Source organism: Typopeltis vanoorti, chromosome 23 (assembly GCF_054136105.1).
Source record: "Typopeltis vanoorti isolate ZY-2024b chromosome 23, IOZ_Tvanoo_1.0, whole genome shotgun sequence".
NCBI classification, from domain to species: Eukaryota; Metazoa; Arthropoda; class Arachnida; order Uropygi; family Thelyphonidae; genus Typopeltis; species Typopeltis vanoorti.
In genome coordinates, this window is record NC_143571.1 from 32312947 (window position 1) to 32329910 (window position 16964).

Here is a 16964-nt window from a genome sequence, read left to right on the forward strand (position 1 = left end):
TGTGCACCAGTTGATCTTTGGATTGTAGCCGCATATTTAGGTCATTCATATGCAATGAGATGTCAGTCATAAAAGATCATTAAATTCCACAATCGGATTCCCCTTGGCATGCATGAACTGCTGTATTTCGCTCCTTAAGTCAAAGGCTCTTTTAAGAACCTTCACTCTGCTCAACCAACGCACATCACTATAGTAAACTGCATCGCTGTGATCTGCTTCACACTCTTGGGTCAAAAACTCTTGGTATTGATGATGATTCAATCCTCTTGCCCTAATAATGTTGACAACAGTCACAATAACTTTCATGACATTCTCAAATCCAATAGTTTTTGTGCACAAATTCTCCTGGTGGATTAAACAGTGGTAATGGACGAAATCTTTTCCTTCTAGTTCCGGTTCTTTCCGTAGCAGCACAACAAACCCTTCGTTCTTTCCCACCATAGCAGGGACACCATCAGTTACAACATGCTCGAGGCTGTTTAAGCTGAGGTCGAAACACTGGAGCGTTTTCTTGGCAGCTTCAAGAATATCAGTGCCTTTCGTCATTCCCTTCATAGGTACGAGTGCTAGCAGTTCTTCTGTCACATTGAATTGTTGATCAATGCCACGGACAAAGATAGCTAGTTGTACTGTATTTATCCTTCACATCTGTGCTCTCATATAAAGCAAGAATATGACATAAATTTCAATGACCATTTTTTTTTTACAATTCCTTCAATGTCATTGGCAAGTTCTTACACACGTCATGCTACAGTAACCCCAGACAAACTCGGTTTTTTTAAGCACTTCCTTATTATTTGGGCACAGAATATCCCTTGCAGCAATGAGACACTATTTCACAAACTTGCTGTCCAAGAAGGCTTTTGATTTTTGATTTTTCAGCTATTACATAACTTTGGCACACACTTTACTCTCTTCCTCTGCCTTTAAAACATACCCTTCTGGCATTTGAAATTAATTTGGAGACGGTTCACTTTGTCCACACGAAGTCGTCCTTGAAATGATCGAAATTGGATGCATGCTTTGTCTCATAGTGTCGTTTCATATTGCATTCTTTTGATACTCACACTGACTCACGACAAATTAAACACAGTGGGTTATCATCAATTGGCACAAAAAAGTACAAATTGGTCCACTTTGCATTTAAAGCTGACAACAATCATTTGATTTACGCTTTTTACTTGTAGACACCATAGTGATGGAAGGTGAACCCAAAAAATGATCCAAAATGGTCTGAGCGCAGTTAGTAGTTGGAAGGGGGTCAATCGTTCGATGCTGTTGGCACACTCTCCCTCGATGAGTCTTTGGACTCCCTGAAGGTGTCTAATAATAATAATAATAATTATAATGGTCATGTAATGGTTATTATCCATTGAATATATCTCACACTGATGAAAAAATTCTGGCAATATAAATCCAGAATAGGTTATGGCTGACACGATGAACCTGCATGCACTGATACACGAATACCACTGTTCACGACTGACTGATTGACTGACTGACTGTGGATGAAATCCTCTTGCATTTATATGAAAATAACGAAGTATCGAGAACCTTTGAGATGTATCTGAAAGGCACTAGACAGTGCACTTGAATGAACTACTCCTTCAGCCATCTACCTGCGATGTTAGTACTAGTACTTAAGCACCACTTGACTCTGGTAGATGGCTGAAGAAGCATGTCCATTTAATATTTATTTTTATAGGATTTTATATAAAGTATCAAATGCACAGCACTCCTTGTGAATCTGGAAAGCATCTTACAATTCTAAATACTGCAGTATAGCTTAGTGGTCTGGGGGCTTCATTGACATTATTTTTTATTTAATCGTGTTTTAATGTTAAGTAGTTATTTTTTCAAAATGGCTGACGAGCCACGGCAAAGAGCTCCACGGGCCATAGGTAGCCATCAGGCCATGCGTTGAAGACTGGCTTACATCACTCACCACTGGACAAGAAAATAGAAAGGTTCAGAGAAACTTCTGCTGTCAGCCTTAACATTTCTAAAGCTTATGACCATGTGTGACATCAAGCCCTACCAAACAAATTGCCATCCCTGCCACCCTCTATGATTGGGTAGCCAGTTTTCTCTCTGGTCATTCTCAGCAAGTCATGGTAGATGGCTTTCTCTCTTTGAGTTTCACAACCAATGCTGGAGTGCCTCAAGGCTGTGTTTTATCATCTACTCTTTCCCCTGTTCACAAATTACTACCCACAATAATAATTAATCCCATACACAGTTTTGTAGATGTAGTATTCTCCACTCATCCATTTGACAAACCATGTAGTACTCTGACATCCCAGACTACAAGATCATCTGCAGAATGTGTATGGTGGAGATACTTAATGAGCAGTTCATAAAGTTCTTTCAATCTTGTGAATGTGACTTCACGGAGAGACTGTGAGCAGTTGATGATTCGTGCAGAATTGTGAGTGATTGGAATGCCTTGTCTGAAAGCGTGGTGTCTGCAAGGAGTTTGAGTGGGTTTAAGACACGGTATGATGAGTTGTGTGTGTGATAAAAGGACTTCCCAGATGAGTCTTTGACTCCATGAGGTCTTGGAGTAATAATAATAATAATCTATAACTAGTGCCTTAAACATTGATCTACATGCTATCCTTCAATGAGGCAAAGACAACCTTGTCAAATTCAATACATCCAAAATACAGTCTTTCCTTTCCTTATGCAAGAGAGATCCCAGGTCACTCAAGGTATCAGGTAGGACTGAGAGAGAGAGCATAGATGAAATTTACTGTTCCATCTACACTAGTAGAATAGGTTGCCAGAAGTAGTCATGAGCTCTTTGTCAGTGAATGAGTTTAAAGAAAGGTAAGAGGTGTTTCTTGTTAGTAATGGGTATTCCACAGAGGTTCTTTGGACTTCATGGAGATGCCTGTATAAAAATAATAGAAAATATTATTACTATTTTAAACCTTACAAAATAAGATTATGAGTGCGAATTATATTTATATTTACAAAAGTGTTTTTTTTTCCCTTAAGGTAATGCATACTGTACGGAGAAACCTCATTCCTGAAATGTTAGAAAAAAAGAATATGGTAAGAAATAGATATTATTGAATTATTTTTTTCAGATTTATTTAATTAGCTTATCAAATTAATGCCATGAAGATATTATTTGCTACTATGCTTATTTTCAGCTTAAAACCAATATCAACATAAAAAGCATCAATGAAAAAGGAAATGGACTAGCAGAAGAATTGGATAAATACAGATCTGCATAATAGTGTTACCAAAAAAAAAACAGTGAGATTCTTCTAATTAACAAATATACAAGAAGTTATATTTAGGCAATAATGATAAGGGAAAAGGAATAGCTATGGTTTTCAACACTTTGCCATCAAGGTGGCAAATTATTCTCTAAGCCATTGAAAAGTTTAGAAATGGCAGAAAGAATAATGTCTGCAGTAAGTTTCAAAGTAAAATATTGCTAAATGAAACAACTAGTAATAGAAAACATTCAAGAGAAATGCATTCAGGGATACATATCAATACTTGAAGTAGAAAAGCCATCAAAAACATGAAATATGGAAAGGTGGCTGGAATAGATAAATGCTGAAATATGGATATATAAAACATTTATAGTGGCTACAGTCCATAATTCAGAAGGCCTAATCAGAAAGTCAAATTCCAGATGATTGAAGTTCATTTTAGAAATTATGGACTTTACAACCATGTTATAAATAACTATTTTAATTTCCCGATGTTTCGACCTTCATACGAAGGTCATCATCTGGAGTATATACAAATATACAAGGATAAGCTGAGTTACATTTCACACAGTAAGCTAAAGAAACAACGATTTGATCACCAGTTATTCTACTGGCATGACCTCCAGTGGTGGTGGTGGTGGTGTGTGGGAGGGGAAATACAGATAAAATTACAACTTAATTAATTATTTAGAAACTACATCAAAGCAAAATTCTATTTAAGATAACATGAGAGAAACATTCTTTCTTATAGATAGTTTTCTTACAGTAACAATGATGTCCAATTTTAACATTACAATTGTTATATTAGATTTAGGATTCTGGATTATCTACAGTCCTGTTTATAGTTAACTCTTAGGGAGAAAGGTTCCGTGGGTAGAATATGTGCCTTCCATATGCTTGGGATTTTTAGACCATCATTATTGTTTAGATTGGGGTGGTTGATGAGAATCTCACAGGCTTCCTTTAATTTGCGTTCATACCATGTTTTGGTATGAACGCAAATATGACTGGTGCTTTTCCATTCAATTCTATGTAAAGTGTTCAGGATATCATCAGAAAGGCCAGCTTCAACATAGTTATTATATTTAATTTGTTGTTTATGTTCCTTTTTTCTAATAGGAATTGTGCATCCTGTTTCCCCTATATAGGGCAAACAGGTGCGATGAATACAGTATACTCCAGGGTGGGCCAGCAGCAGAAGAAGTGGGTCTTTGGATGAGTTGAGTAAGCTTTTTAATTTTGCAGGAGGTTTAAAGGTGTCTTTGAGGTAGTATTTATGTAGTATTCTGTTTATTTTGTCAGATGTCCCTTTAATGTAAGAAATGGTTATAGTTTTATTGTAGTCTGGTTTATCCTTGTTTTTTATTGAGGTCTTGTAGAGAATTTTGTTAATAGTGTTTTGGCTGTAACCATTTTTTAGAAAAGTATTGCAGATAACTTTAAATTCATCTTTCAGCACTTGTTCATTGGAGCAGATCTTCAAAGCCCTGTTTTTTAGAGTATTAATGACACCTAGTTTTTGGGTTTGGTGGTGGTAGGAGTTTATGGGTATATATTGGACAGTATGTGTCGGTTTCCGGTAAACAGTGAAGGAAAGACTGCCAGAAGGAAGACGTGTGATAAGTGTATCTAGAAATGGAAGTGTATTCTGTTTTTCAATCTCAATTGTGAACTGTATGTGTTTGTGTTGTTTGTTTAGGTGGCTAAGGAAAGTGTCTGGTGGCCATGGGGCCAGATCGCAAAAACATTGTCAATGTATCCAAGCCAGACTTTGGGTTTTAAAAGAGAGGAATCTAGAGCATGTTGCTCAAAATGTTCCATATAAAAGTTAGCAATTGGGGGGGTGAGAGTGGCGAGCCCATGGCTATGCCTTCTTTTTGTAGGTAGAAAGCGTTTTGCCATACAAAATAACCAGAGTGTAATACATGCGAAAGAGCGCCGTATTATCTGGAGGGAATTTGTTCTGTAAAAGAAGGATAGTGTCATTGATTAGGACATTCTTAAAGAGGGCAGAGACGTTAAACTGACTAATAAATCATCTTTTTCTAATGTAATGTCTTTGATCATGTTTGTGAAGTGTTGTGTGTTTCTGATATAGGAGGAAGTATTTGACCTACCAACTCCTTGAGTGTTGCTGCTAATTTCTTGGCTAGGTATAATTCGGGCTGTCTATACCCTTTGACTATCAGCCAGAGTGGTGTGTTTTGTTTGTGTATCTTTGGCAGATCATAAATTCTCAGGAAACGACCATAGTGTCGAAGTAATTTTTGGACTGTATTTTCGAGCCATGTAGTAATTGATTTAAGTAGTTTCTCTGTTTTCTTTTTTATTCTATTATGAATTACTTTACAACTGTGTTATAAATAACTATTTTAATTTCTCGACGTTTCAACCTTCAAATCAATAGATTTGAAGGTTGAAGAATACAGGTAATCAAACAATGATTTGATTACCTGTATTCTACTGGCATGACCTCTAGCAGACAAATAATTTCTAAAATGAATGCTGATCACCATACAACACTAAAAGAAAGGATTCTGAAAATTCATGGTGATTCGACCCATAAGCGATGCAATCAGTATGGTAAAGTAAAGATTGATGTTTCTGGTTTGATCAATCGACTGGCATTTTTAAGACATTGTAGGGACAGCAATATCATTCTGAATTGCATAAAACTAAAGAGAAAATTTACCTCAACAAAGGTGCAACGAATATACCACCACATGGAGAAAGCGTTACTCAGAGAATGGATCAAGGCTATGAGAAAAAAACTTGGCTGTTACTCAAAACCAGGTACAAAATGTAAAATCTGAACTTTCGAGTTACTTGAACACAGATATTTGGATTATCATCGAAAAGATTACAGACAACATGGCAAACCATATCCTTCAAACTAAGAAAGAAAAGCTGATATCCAAATTTCATAGACTAAAAGATCGACAAAACCAATGGACATATTCGAATTTCTCCACAGTGAACATTAACAACCAACCAGAAGCAAGAAACAACAGGAGCCACCGATCGCCTACAGGTACCAGTAATGTAGTTAACCTATCTAACAACTTAAACAAAGATGAACTCTCGCTACTTAGCAAAGGTCTAAATTTTGTCGTAGCACCCAGATCGATGAACAAACTGGATTTTATTTGTAATATTGAAAGAGGCTTAAGCTTCAAACCCAAATAACATAGCAGATAAAATATGTTTAGAAACTGCCAACATTTTAAATGTAAACATAAGAAAACAATAACAAGCAATTTAATGAAACATGAATTAACAGTGGTGAAATCATTAAAATCAAATCTGAACATCGTAATAACTAGAGCTGATAAAGGAAGCGCCACCGTTATTCTAAACCAAACTACTTATTTAGATAAAATTAATCTGCTACTCTCAGATCATAGCACATACCAACTTGTTAACTATGACCCAACCAATGGAATAAAAAAGAAAACAGAGAAACTACTTAAATCAATTACTACATGGCCTGAAAATACAGTCAAAAAAATACTTCTGCACTACGCTCGTTCTCCGAGAATTTATGGTCTACCAAAGATACACAGACAAAACACAGCACTCCGGCCGATAGTCGAAGGTATAGACAGCCCAAATGATCACCTAGCCAAGAAATTAGCGTCAACACTCAAGGAGTTTGTAGTCATTCCTCCTCCTATATCAGAAACACACAACACTTCATAAACATAATCAAAGACTTTACATTAGAAAAAGATGATTTATTGACGTCTTTTCCCTCGTTATGAATGTCCCAATCAATGACACAATTCTTCTTTCATAGAACAAATTCCCTGCAGACAGCACATGCTCTTTGCACATGTATTGCATTCTGGTTATTTTGTACGGCAAAATGCTTTCTCCTATAAAAAGAAGGCACAGCCATGGGCTTGCCACTATCCTCTGCAATTGCTAACTTTTATATGGAATATTTTGAGCGGCATGCTCTAGATTCCTCTCCTTTAAAACCCAAAGTCTGACTTAGATATGTTGATGATGTTTAGCAATTTGCGATCTGTATTTTATATTTTTTTTCCCAGTAGTGGTCATGCCAGTAGAATAATTGGTGATCAATTCATTGTTTCTTTAGCTTACTTTGTGAAATGTAACTCAACTTGTCCGTGTATATTTGTATATACTCCAGATGTTGACCTTAATATGGAGGTTGAAACGTCAGGAAATTAAAATAGCTATTTATAATTTGTTGTAAAGTCCATAATTTCTAAAACGATTGCTCATCACCATGAAAGAAAGGATTCAGATGATTGGAGTAGAGCTCTGATATTACCTACTTATAAAAAAGGAAAATAAAACAATGTGATAATCACAGAGAAATTTCCCTACTGGATGTTCTATGCAAGATTTATTCAAGCATACTTGAGAAAAGGCTAAGAAAAATCGTGGAAGAGGAAACTAGGAGAAGAGCAAGCTGGGTTCAGGCCAAATAGAGGTGGTTAGGATCAGACTTTAAGACAAACTGTTGAGAAATTATGGAAATTTAGCAAGGATCTGCATTTAAGTTTTGTAGATCTAGGAAAAGCATATGACAAGGTGTCAAGAGAAGAGCTGATTGAATGCCACAATTATGATGGAAATGGTACATTATATCATGCAATACATAATCTATATTTGAGTGCTGTCCAATGTCTGTTGAGCTGTAGCCCGGGGTTTTAAGAGTTAGATGGTGGGCCACTTATTATATTTTATTTATTTATTTTTTTGCGAAATATAAGATGTGTACTTATATTTATAAATATATATATATAGAAGTATATATATATATATATATATATTATATATATACTTCCAAACTTTCAAATATATTTGAATAATTCTCAGTGGAAAAAAAAAGTAAACAATTCTGCTGCAGTCTCTAATCAAGCTCTAATAAATTCATCTGTTTGAAGTTCATATAATTCCATTTGATAAATGAAGTTTGTAATTTCGATGAGTGGATTGCTGAACAGCTGCATACTTTGTTTGATTACATCGAATTGTTTATATCTGTCACTAACATTTTGATTAAGCATGTTGGGCTGAGAGAACAAATAATGTAAAATATATGGTTTCACTGAGTGTTGTCATTTCATTAAAAAGCTCCTTGTAGGATATGAAATGAGTCAAACTAATAGTTTTTTTATATTAACAATGGCAGCTTGTTATGAAAACCAGATGTAGGACTGTAAAGATTACAGATATTTTGGTCTTTTCCTTGCAAAGCAATATTTAATGCATTGAAATATTGTTGCTATCAGCTCTTTACTTTATGTAAATGATGTTATATGCCTAAATAAATCCACTAGAAGTCTGCAGAATTCCCTAACTAAATTGAATAATTCCTGTAATAAATTTGGTAAAGACTATGAATAGAGAACGTATGGAGGGAAAGATGTTTTTCGTACATAGGAAAGGCAAGAAGGGAGGTTGAGTGCTGTTGTGATGATAGCAGGAGAATTATTATTATTATTATTATTATTATTATTATTATTTGTGACACTGCCAAGGAGTCCGAAAACTCATCGCAGGAAGACACCTATTGTACAACTCTGTCTCCACCACTGCACCAAACCTCTATTAGCAATCAACTTCAGCTCCATCTACTGCCCACCATCACAGCTAGTATTTTTTGTCTGTAAATTGTGTGTGTTCTGAAGGGCCGATTTGTCTGTATGCTGGAAGGTTTGAGATACAAGGAGAAAAAAGTTGCAGTGGTTTTAAAGCAGTATGGTGTGAAGTGGTGATAGAATGAGATATTTTGTAGGGTGTTGTTACAGGCCAGGGAATGTTGAAGGCAGAGAGACAAAGAAATGTATAGGCAACTTGGCTTAGTGAGCTAGCAAAGGGTGATCATTATTGGGTGATTTCAACTACAACAATATTGATTGGAAGAAGAAATAGCATCAGGGATTAAGGAGAACAAATTTCCTGAGTTCTTAAGGGAAAATAATCTAAGGCAGTACATAATGGAGGGCACATGAGGGTTAAGAGTCTTAGATCTGGTTATATCATCAGAGGATGTGATTGTGAATGGAGTATCTAATCTTCTCCAGTTGGAAAGAGTGAGCATGAAATGATCACATGGGTTGCAGCCAGTCAGATGGGAATGTCTATAAAGAAAGATAGATATACAAGGTTGGTGATTATGGAAAACTTATGATACAACTGGGAGCTGTAGCATTGGAATAGGAGTTGAGCGGGAAGGATATAGATGCTGCATGGGCATTGATCAAGAGCTATTTAACAGCAGCAATGTGTGAATGTATTCCAAAGGTGAAAAGGGCTAAACAAGGTAGGAATAAAATGGATTAATTAAGAGATTAAGCATTAAATCCAAAAGAAGAAGACACTGTGAAGACAACACAAAATGTATGTAATGTGATCACTTGCATGAGGAGTATAAAGAGTAGGCCAGGAAGGTAAGTTGGTTGGTATAGGCAGGAAAAGTGAAATATGAGAAGAAATTAGCCAATCAAGCTAAGACAAATCCTAGTGAGTTCTTTCAATATGTATCAAGTGGAATGAAAAATAACTTTGGGAGGATAATGCTAGTTGCTAACACTGGCAGGCTGGTAACCAATGCAGAGGAGTTAGTTGAATTATTCAACTCTAAAAACCAGGTGGCTAAATCTACACACAAAAATTGATGTAACCTCTACGTGGTCACTGCCATCTTCATCATTGCCATAATCTGTTCTATCATCCTGAAAATTCAAGTATGTGGCCATTAAATTTCAAGTTCTTGTCTACCATCAAACTACGCAGATTCCTTATCTCCTTTACCATCTTCAAGAAAGCCCTACTAGTTGTATATTCTATATATCATCCTTGCCTTCAAAATACAAAACTTGACATTTCACAAGATTGGATCAGTTGCTCCACTTATGTGCCTACACAACCAGTCTATTCAAGATCCTCTTGAAGTCACAATTTTACTCCACAATGAGTGTAACAAATGTTAGTAATCTTTTGGCCTCGACTTTATGTCAACTGCATACAACTTCATATCTCCATTTAAACCTCTCCCAGTATTATTAGCATATAAGTATATAAAATGGCCCAAAACAGATATACCCTATGGCATACTTCTAGTGACTTTCCTCTTCTGGGATGCTGCTTTTCCCCCATCCACAATTTACTGATAATACCTCTCAGACAGTCAGTCTCCTTTTAATTTTCAAACTCTAAAAGTTCATCTAGAGCTTTTTCCTTTCATGAGAATTTGTGCATCATACAAAAATGAGTTTTAAGTGATATGTTCTAAATTGATATATTGATTGATATGTTCTAAATTGATATATTGATTGATATGCTCTAAATATAAATAAAGCTGTCAATTGAATTAGTTAATAATATAGAAAAAAAAAGTCACCTGCCTTCCCCAGCCATGGCTGTATTATTAAGGTGGGGGGGGGGATCTAGATATACTTGAAGAGTGGAGAAAAAGGTGAGAGAGCATAGAATGAGAGAGAAATGCTAGTGCAAGAAGATGAATGAGGCTGTGAAGAGAGAGAGAAATCTGAGATGTATAATTGACTGTTAGAAGAGTTCTTCCATGGGAAAAAAATACAGAGGATAACAGTGGAAATGAAAAGAGGCCATAATGAGGATAAGATAATTGTGATAGCTGGTACAAATGATTTGCGCCTCATTGTGAATTAGGTAGTGAAAGATCTGAAAGTAATATTAAGAGACATGTAGCAGAAAAGTTTGAGAGCAAAGAATAGTAAGTGCGTTGTCTCGGTATGATATAGTGAAGTTGAAGAGACAAGTGATGTTGAATGACATATTAGTGAGAATGTATAGGAAGTGACGTTCATGGACACTTTCTACTTATCCTTCTCATCACAGTGCTTCTTCTGTCACGAAGAGGGTCGCATAAGGAAACACTGTCACTATATTTCCAACGATTCATCAACAAATATCCCAGTCCAGAACAGTAAACCAGTTGAACAAAACAACATCATACATGAAGAAAATCAAAACATAGGAAAAAGTAAACTGAAAATCCTCTCCCCCATCATGAATTTCAGAGCCAAGAATATCCTGAACTGGAAAATACAAGGTTCATGTTGCTCTGGAATGCCTGAAGAGTAATAAGATCCAAAGCTCTGATAACGAAGTCACACATCAAGCAACACTTAACAAACAGCATGAAAACACGGACCCTCCTAACAGAGATGACCAAGATGAACTAATTATAAGCAATCCCTGGACACAACAACTAGAATCACCAACCCAGGTTCCCACTAATTCAAAACCTTGTTCGATAGAAGAAAATAATCAGAATGGCCTTTCATCACCTGCAGCCAGAAAAGGAGGAACAGAATTTCCAGATGATGAGGAAACTGTACTTCCACACGATGACTTAGAGGAGAAAGAAACTGAGGGGGAGCTTCCCCGCACTGATGGGCTCCTAACCATGAAGCAGTTGTCATCCTTCATACAAAAAGATAATTAATATCTCAACTTCAGGATCTACACTCGAAACTGAAATATTTATATATATAGATAGATAGATGTTAAGAATGCATTTGAGCAGGAAGGAAACAGACCTTCTCTTTCTCTCTTCTCTTCTCTGAGGAAAAAAAAGAGAGAGAGAGAACACTGAGCATTGAAACTAGAATTATCTGGGAGGAGTGTATCAGGAATGTCCTTATGTAGCAGTGATTAAGCCAACAGGTTAAGGATTTGAATTTTGCTGTGGGCATGGATGCTTGTGATTGTCTTTAGATGGGATGAATTTCATTGGTGTGAGACTTCTGTCTTGCTTATTTAATATAAGCAAGACAGAGGTCAAGACAGAGGAAAAGTTAAAAGTTATAGCATATTTTGGGAATGGTGGGGGGGGTGATGGAGCATTTTTTATAATAGCAGACAATACATGTCCTCTCAGGATATAGAAGAAAAAGGGAGTGTTACTAATGTCTTTAAGAACATATTTTGTGAGATAGAGATATGGAAAGATTATTTGTTTAGGATTGTTGTTATAGGCTGTGAGACACAGAGAGTGATAAACAGGAAATGTTTAGACAAAGAAGGTAACTTAGCTTTTACAATTCTTGAAGAAAAAATATCTTAAGTAGTATATGGGAGGGGAGGACAGAATTATCAAGATTCTTGGATTTAGTTGTAGTATTCAAGGATTTGATTATGACTAAGATATCATTCTTTCTCCTGGTTAGTAACAGGATCACGATCTTAACTTTTGGGGGGAGAGGAGAATTAGGGGTGATCTAAAGGGGAAAGGAATTGAGATGGAATTATAAAGGACTTATGATAAACTTAAAATCATTTTGAAGTAAACTATGAAAGGAAAAATTTCAAGAAGAAGAGAGATCAATAGTGTATGTACTGGAGTTAGTTAAAAATACATACGTTTCAAATGTGTCGCCAATGGGATGATGTAATAGTTTCCATCTTCAATTGTAAGCCACACTCTGAGTTAAAATGTCGTGTACTTATTTTCTGTTTCTGGTGTTCTTTTTTCATGAAATAAGACTTCAAAATGAAGAAAGAATCTGTCTCAGGTTGGGTATCTTGCATTTTGCTTGACAATGTATGGCCTCGTGTTTCATGTATTTCATAAATCAAGATTTTACATGTTTAAGTTAGTGAGGAAACTTTATTGGATTAATCCAGAGGGAATTACAAAAAGAGTGAAAGGTGAGAGAAGAAGAACCAGGGCCCATCCCTGGAAGTTATGTAAGACTGTAGTGAAGAGGGGCATGAGGAGAATATTTTTTACATGGGAATTATCAGGAATGCATTACCAGAATATGTTATTAATGCAGGGAGTGTTAGCGATTTTAAGATTCAGTATGATATGTTGTTAGTTGAATAAACCTCTCAAGATGAGTCTGCTGACTCCACGGAGGGTGTAATAATAATAATTGGAGAAATATACTGGAAGAGGTGGGGGAGAAGGCAATGGATCTTCAAGGTAAATAATGTACATAGAAATCTGAAGTTCAGGAAACGCACTTAAATGATGCTGAAGACAATTCAGATAAATTTCTGCTATACTAAGGGGGACTGACCAGCTGAGATAATGGTGTGGTCATGCTGGTTCCTTTTTGAAGTCATGCAGAGGAGTGATAAGTATAAGTGAATATGGAGAATTGTAGGTGCATGGATTGCGTTGACTGAGAGGGTGGTAAGAGAGCAGATATGAGTTTAAGGAGTGATATAATAGATTTTGTTTGCTGTAAAGTCCCTTGCAGTGATTCCAGTGACTCTGTTAGAATCTCTTAAATCCATTACAGGCATATAATGATGATGATGCTTTGTAACATTATTAAATAATATTAACTATTTCAGTTCTTTCTTTTTCTTCACTGCTTTTTAAACTTATTTTCAGGGTGAACTTATAAAAGATACTTCTGTTGACATGCAAAGAATAAAGGAGCTACAAGAACTAGACATTTTGATAAACAAGGCTATGACCATAATATCTGAAATGAAAGATATGTAATACTATCTGGTGTTGCTTCTTGTTTTTCTGCAGTCCCACTTGGCAAAGATGTTTCACCACTCCTCTTAAGAAAAGTACTTCACGCATTTCTAAATATTTTAAAGTTTCCATCTTTCTGTTTCTCATTTGGCAAGGATGCTATTTCACCACTCCTATTAAGCAACAGACATTACATGAATAATGCATTTGAAGAGTGAACTGACTTTCTCTGTTTCTTATATCAAATTACTTGTTTGCAAATATCATGTGCAGTTTTTTTGTTTATGTTGCTTTTGTAAGAAATAAAACATCTTATATCAAAGATGTATTTCTTATTGTTTTTTTATTTATCAACCTACATATGAGTATTTACACTATTTTGTTTTTTAAATTTCATGACAATCAAGAGGGTATAGGACATCACTAGTGATTAGAATAAAGATATATTCTTCATGCAAACAAACAAAGAAAAGCAAAGTGATATTAATATAAATAATTATTTATGTTAATTATTATAAATATAAACTTATTATCATGAAGTAAATAATTACTTCAAAGTATACTAATAAAAGGCATCCCTAGAAGGCAGAATTAAAACTAAATGGAGGACATAATCAATTCATGTCGAAAAAAATTGCAAAAAAATTAAATGGTTGATTTTTTATTTTTGTGCTCAGACAAGATCAGACTTACAAAGCAAACAGTTATGTTGAGTGAACAATGAAACTCAAATAAATATTATTGAGACACACACACACACACACAGAGAGAGAGAGAGAACATGTGCTGAAGTAATGGAATAAAAAAATTCATTGTATGGCAGTTTCCACTGTGAAGATCATCAAACTGTGCCTTAAATGTTGAACCATTCATTGTTTCCACATTCACAACACTCACAGGCAAAGCATTCCACTTTGCATGCAAAAAAACACCTCCTCCTACCACTCCCCCTCCTTGCTTATGTCCTCTTCTACACACACCACATACACATTCTTGGAAGATGTATAGCTTCTAGGCACAACCTCTTGTTCTACCACTGTCTTCATCCATTCTATGAAAAATCTCTTCAACATTAATCTAGTAACAATGCCTTGCTAACTTATGTATCACTCATATTTCTTCTCCTATTCACAAGGTTCTGCAAATGTTTATTATTATTATTATTATTAAATAATTATATTAAATATTAAAATTATTAGACAAAATAGTACCACTCCACAAGCTCGGTTCTAGGACAGAAGTTTCCAATTATAGACCAGTTTGTATTACTGCAGTTGTAATCACAGTGTTGGAGAGATTGGTTAGGAACAGAATACAAGATTGCATTGATAGACACAGTATTCTTTATTTATTCCTTCATCTCCATGGCTAGTATGAATTTGTAAAGGGTAGATCTTGTTTGAGCAGTTTACTTGCATTTTATGATAAGTAATTTGTGTGCTAGATAAGGGAAAATCATACAAATTGATATTCTTGGACATTGCAAAAGTGTTTGAGATAGATTACTACATAATAAGTTGGCACATATGCTGCAAAGAATGGGAATAAATAGTATATTGGTTAGATGGATTGGTTCTATGAATGATACCAACAAGCTGTGTTTGATGGAGTTGTCATAGAAAGGAGGATAACCATTGGCATGTCACAGAGTTCTGTTCTTTGGCACCCCTTACTTGTTTGTAAATGATGTACCATGTGGAATGACTGGGAATTTTCAACTGTTTGTTGATAATGCAAGGTTGGGGAAAATTATAAGCAGCTGCTGATAATTCTCTTCGGGAAGATGAGAATAGCCTTTCGACTTGGGCAAAGGGGTGAGGATGTAGTTTTAAATTTATAAGTGCGAGGTGTTGAATTTTGGAGTGAAGAAATACTAGGCTGTGTACTATATTGATAGCATTATAGGAATTGAATGAGATTCAAGATTTGGGAGTGATAGTGTACAGTAGACTGAGGTTCAGATGGCATATTGCAAGTGTTGCAAAGACTGCACACCATAGTGCCACTATGATAAGAAGTACAGTAACATGTAGGGATAAGGAAGTGGTTGTGGCACTGTATAAAGCATTGGTCAGATAACACTTAAACTATTGTGCTCAGATTTGGTCACCTAGTTTACACTGTGATGTGGAAAAATTGGAGAGGATCCAGAGACTAGTGACTAAGACAGTATCAGGGCTCTTGAATGTTGGCCATGGAGAGAGAGAGAGAGTTAAAAGAATGTGGATTGCAGATTTTGGTGGATAGGAATGAAAGAAATTATATGAAAGAGACACTTAAGTTAGCGATGGGATTTTATTGAATTAATACAGGGAATTATAAAAAGAGTAGAAGGCAAGAGGGAGAAGAACCAGTGGCTATTCCTGGAGTTTGTATAAGAGTGTGGTGAAGAGGGGCAAGTTTTTTTTTGTGAGGAGTAAATTTTTACATGGAGAATTGTGAATGAATGGAACACATTACTGGAATATGTTGTTAATGCAGGGAGTGTTAAAGATTTTAAGATTCAATATCATAATGTTATCAGTTAAAACTCCATGGAGGGTGTAATAATAATAGTTTACTAATTCCTCATCTATCTCCTGCTCACTCAATCCATCCTCCTCCATAAACACACATATATACACTCAAGTTTCTCATGATATCATGTTTATAAGTATTATAAGTATAAATTATCAATGGATTGCAAGCAGATATTCAGTTGTTTGCAGATGATGTGAAGCTGCGGTGAAACAAGGATTATTAGTAATAGTGCAGATGTGGCACCCCTGCAAGAGGATTTGAATAAACTAGACAGATGGACAGATGAATGGGGGTGTCGGTTTAATGCAAAAATGTAACTTCTTGAAGTTTGGGAACCATCGATGGGAGGATGCATACTCAATTAAAGGAGCACTACTGGAGGAAGTATGGGAGACAAGAGATCTGGGGGTGATGATTGATAGAAAACTGAAATTCAGGGAGCATATTGCAAAGGTGGTGAAGGTAACCCAGAGGATTGCTGGAATACCGAGAAAGACGTTGACCTGCAGAGATAAGAGTTATCATTCCGTTGTATAAGATCCTGATCAGACTACACTTAGACTATTGTTTTCAGGTTTGGTCCCCAGGATTTGAAAGGAATAAATTAACTGTGGAAAGGGTACAGAGGCGGATAACAAAGATGGTTTCAGGACTGTACAATGTCAGTTATGAGGATCGACTGAGGGAATGTGGACTACAGAGTTTGGCAGATAGTAGGAGAGTTGATATGATCGAGACTTATAAACTGTTGA

The 16964-nt window shown here is 35.7% G+C and overlaps 1 protein-coding gene across 1 annotated transcript in view; it reads left to right on the forward strand.

Moving 5' to 3' along the window:
• LOC150093743 (dynamin-1-like) overlaps positions 1-14014 on the forward strand; it is a 293501-nt gene extending 279487 nt beyond the window's left edge. The window contains exons 16-17 of the mRNA XM_090413039.1: positions 3001-3057; positions 13600-14014. Of these exons, the coding sequence (XP_090269165.1) occupies positions 3001-3057; positions 13600-13713 (171 nt within the window). The 3' untranslated portion in view covers positions 13714-14014. The remainder of the gene's footprint in view (positions 1-3000; positions 3058-13599) is intronic.
• The last annotated feature ends 2950 nt before the right edge of the window (positions 14015-16964 follow it).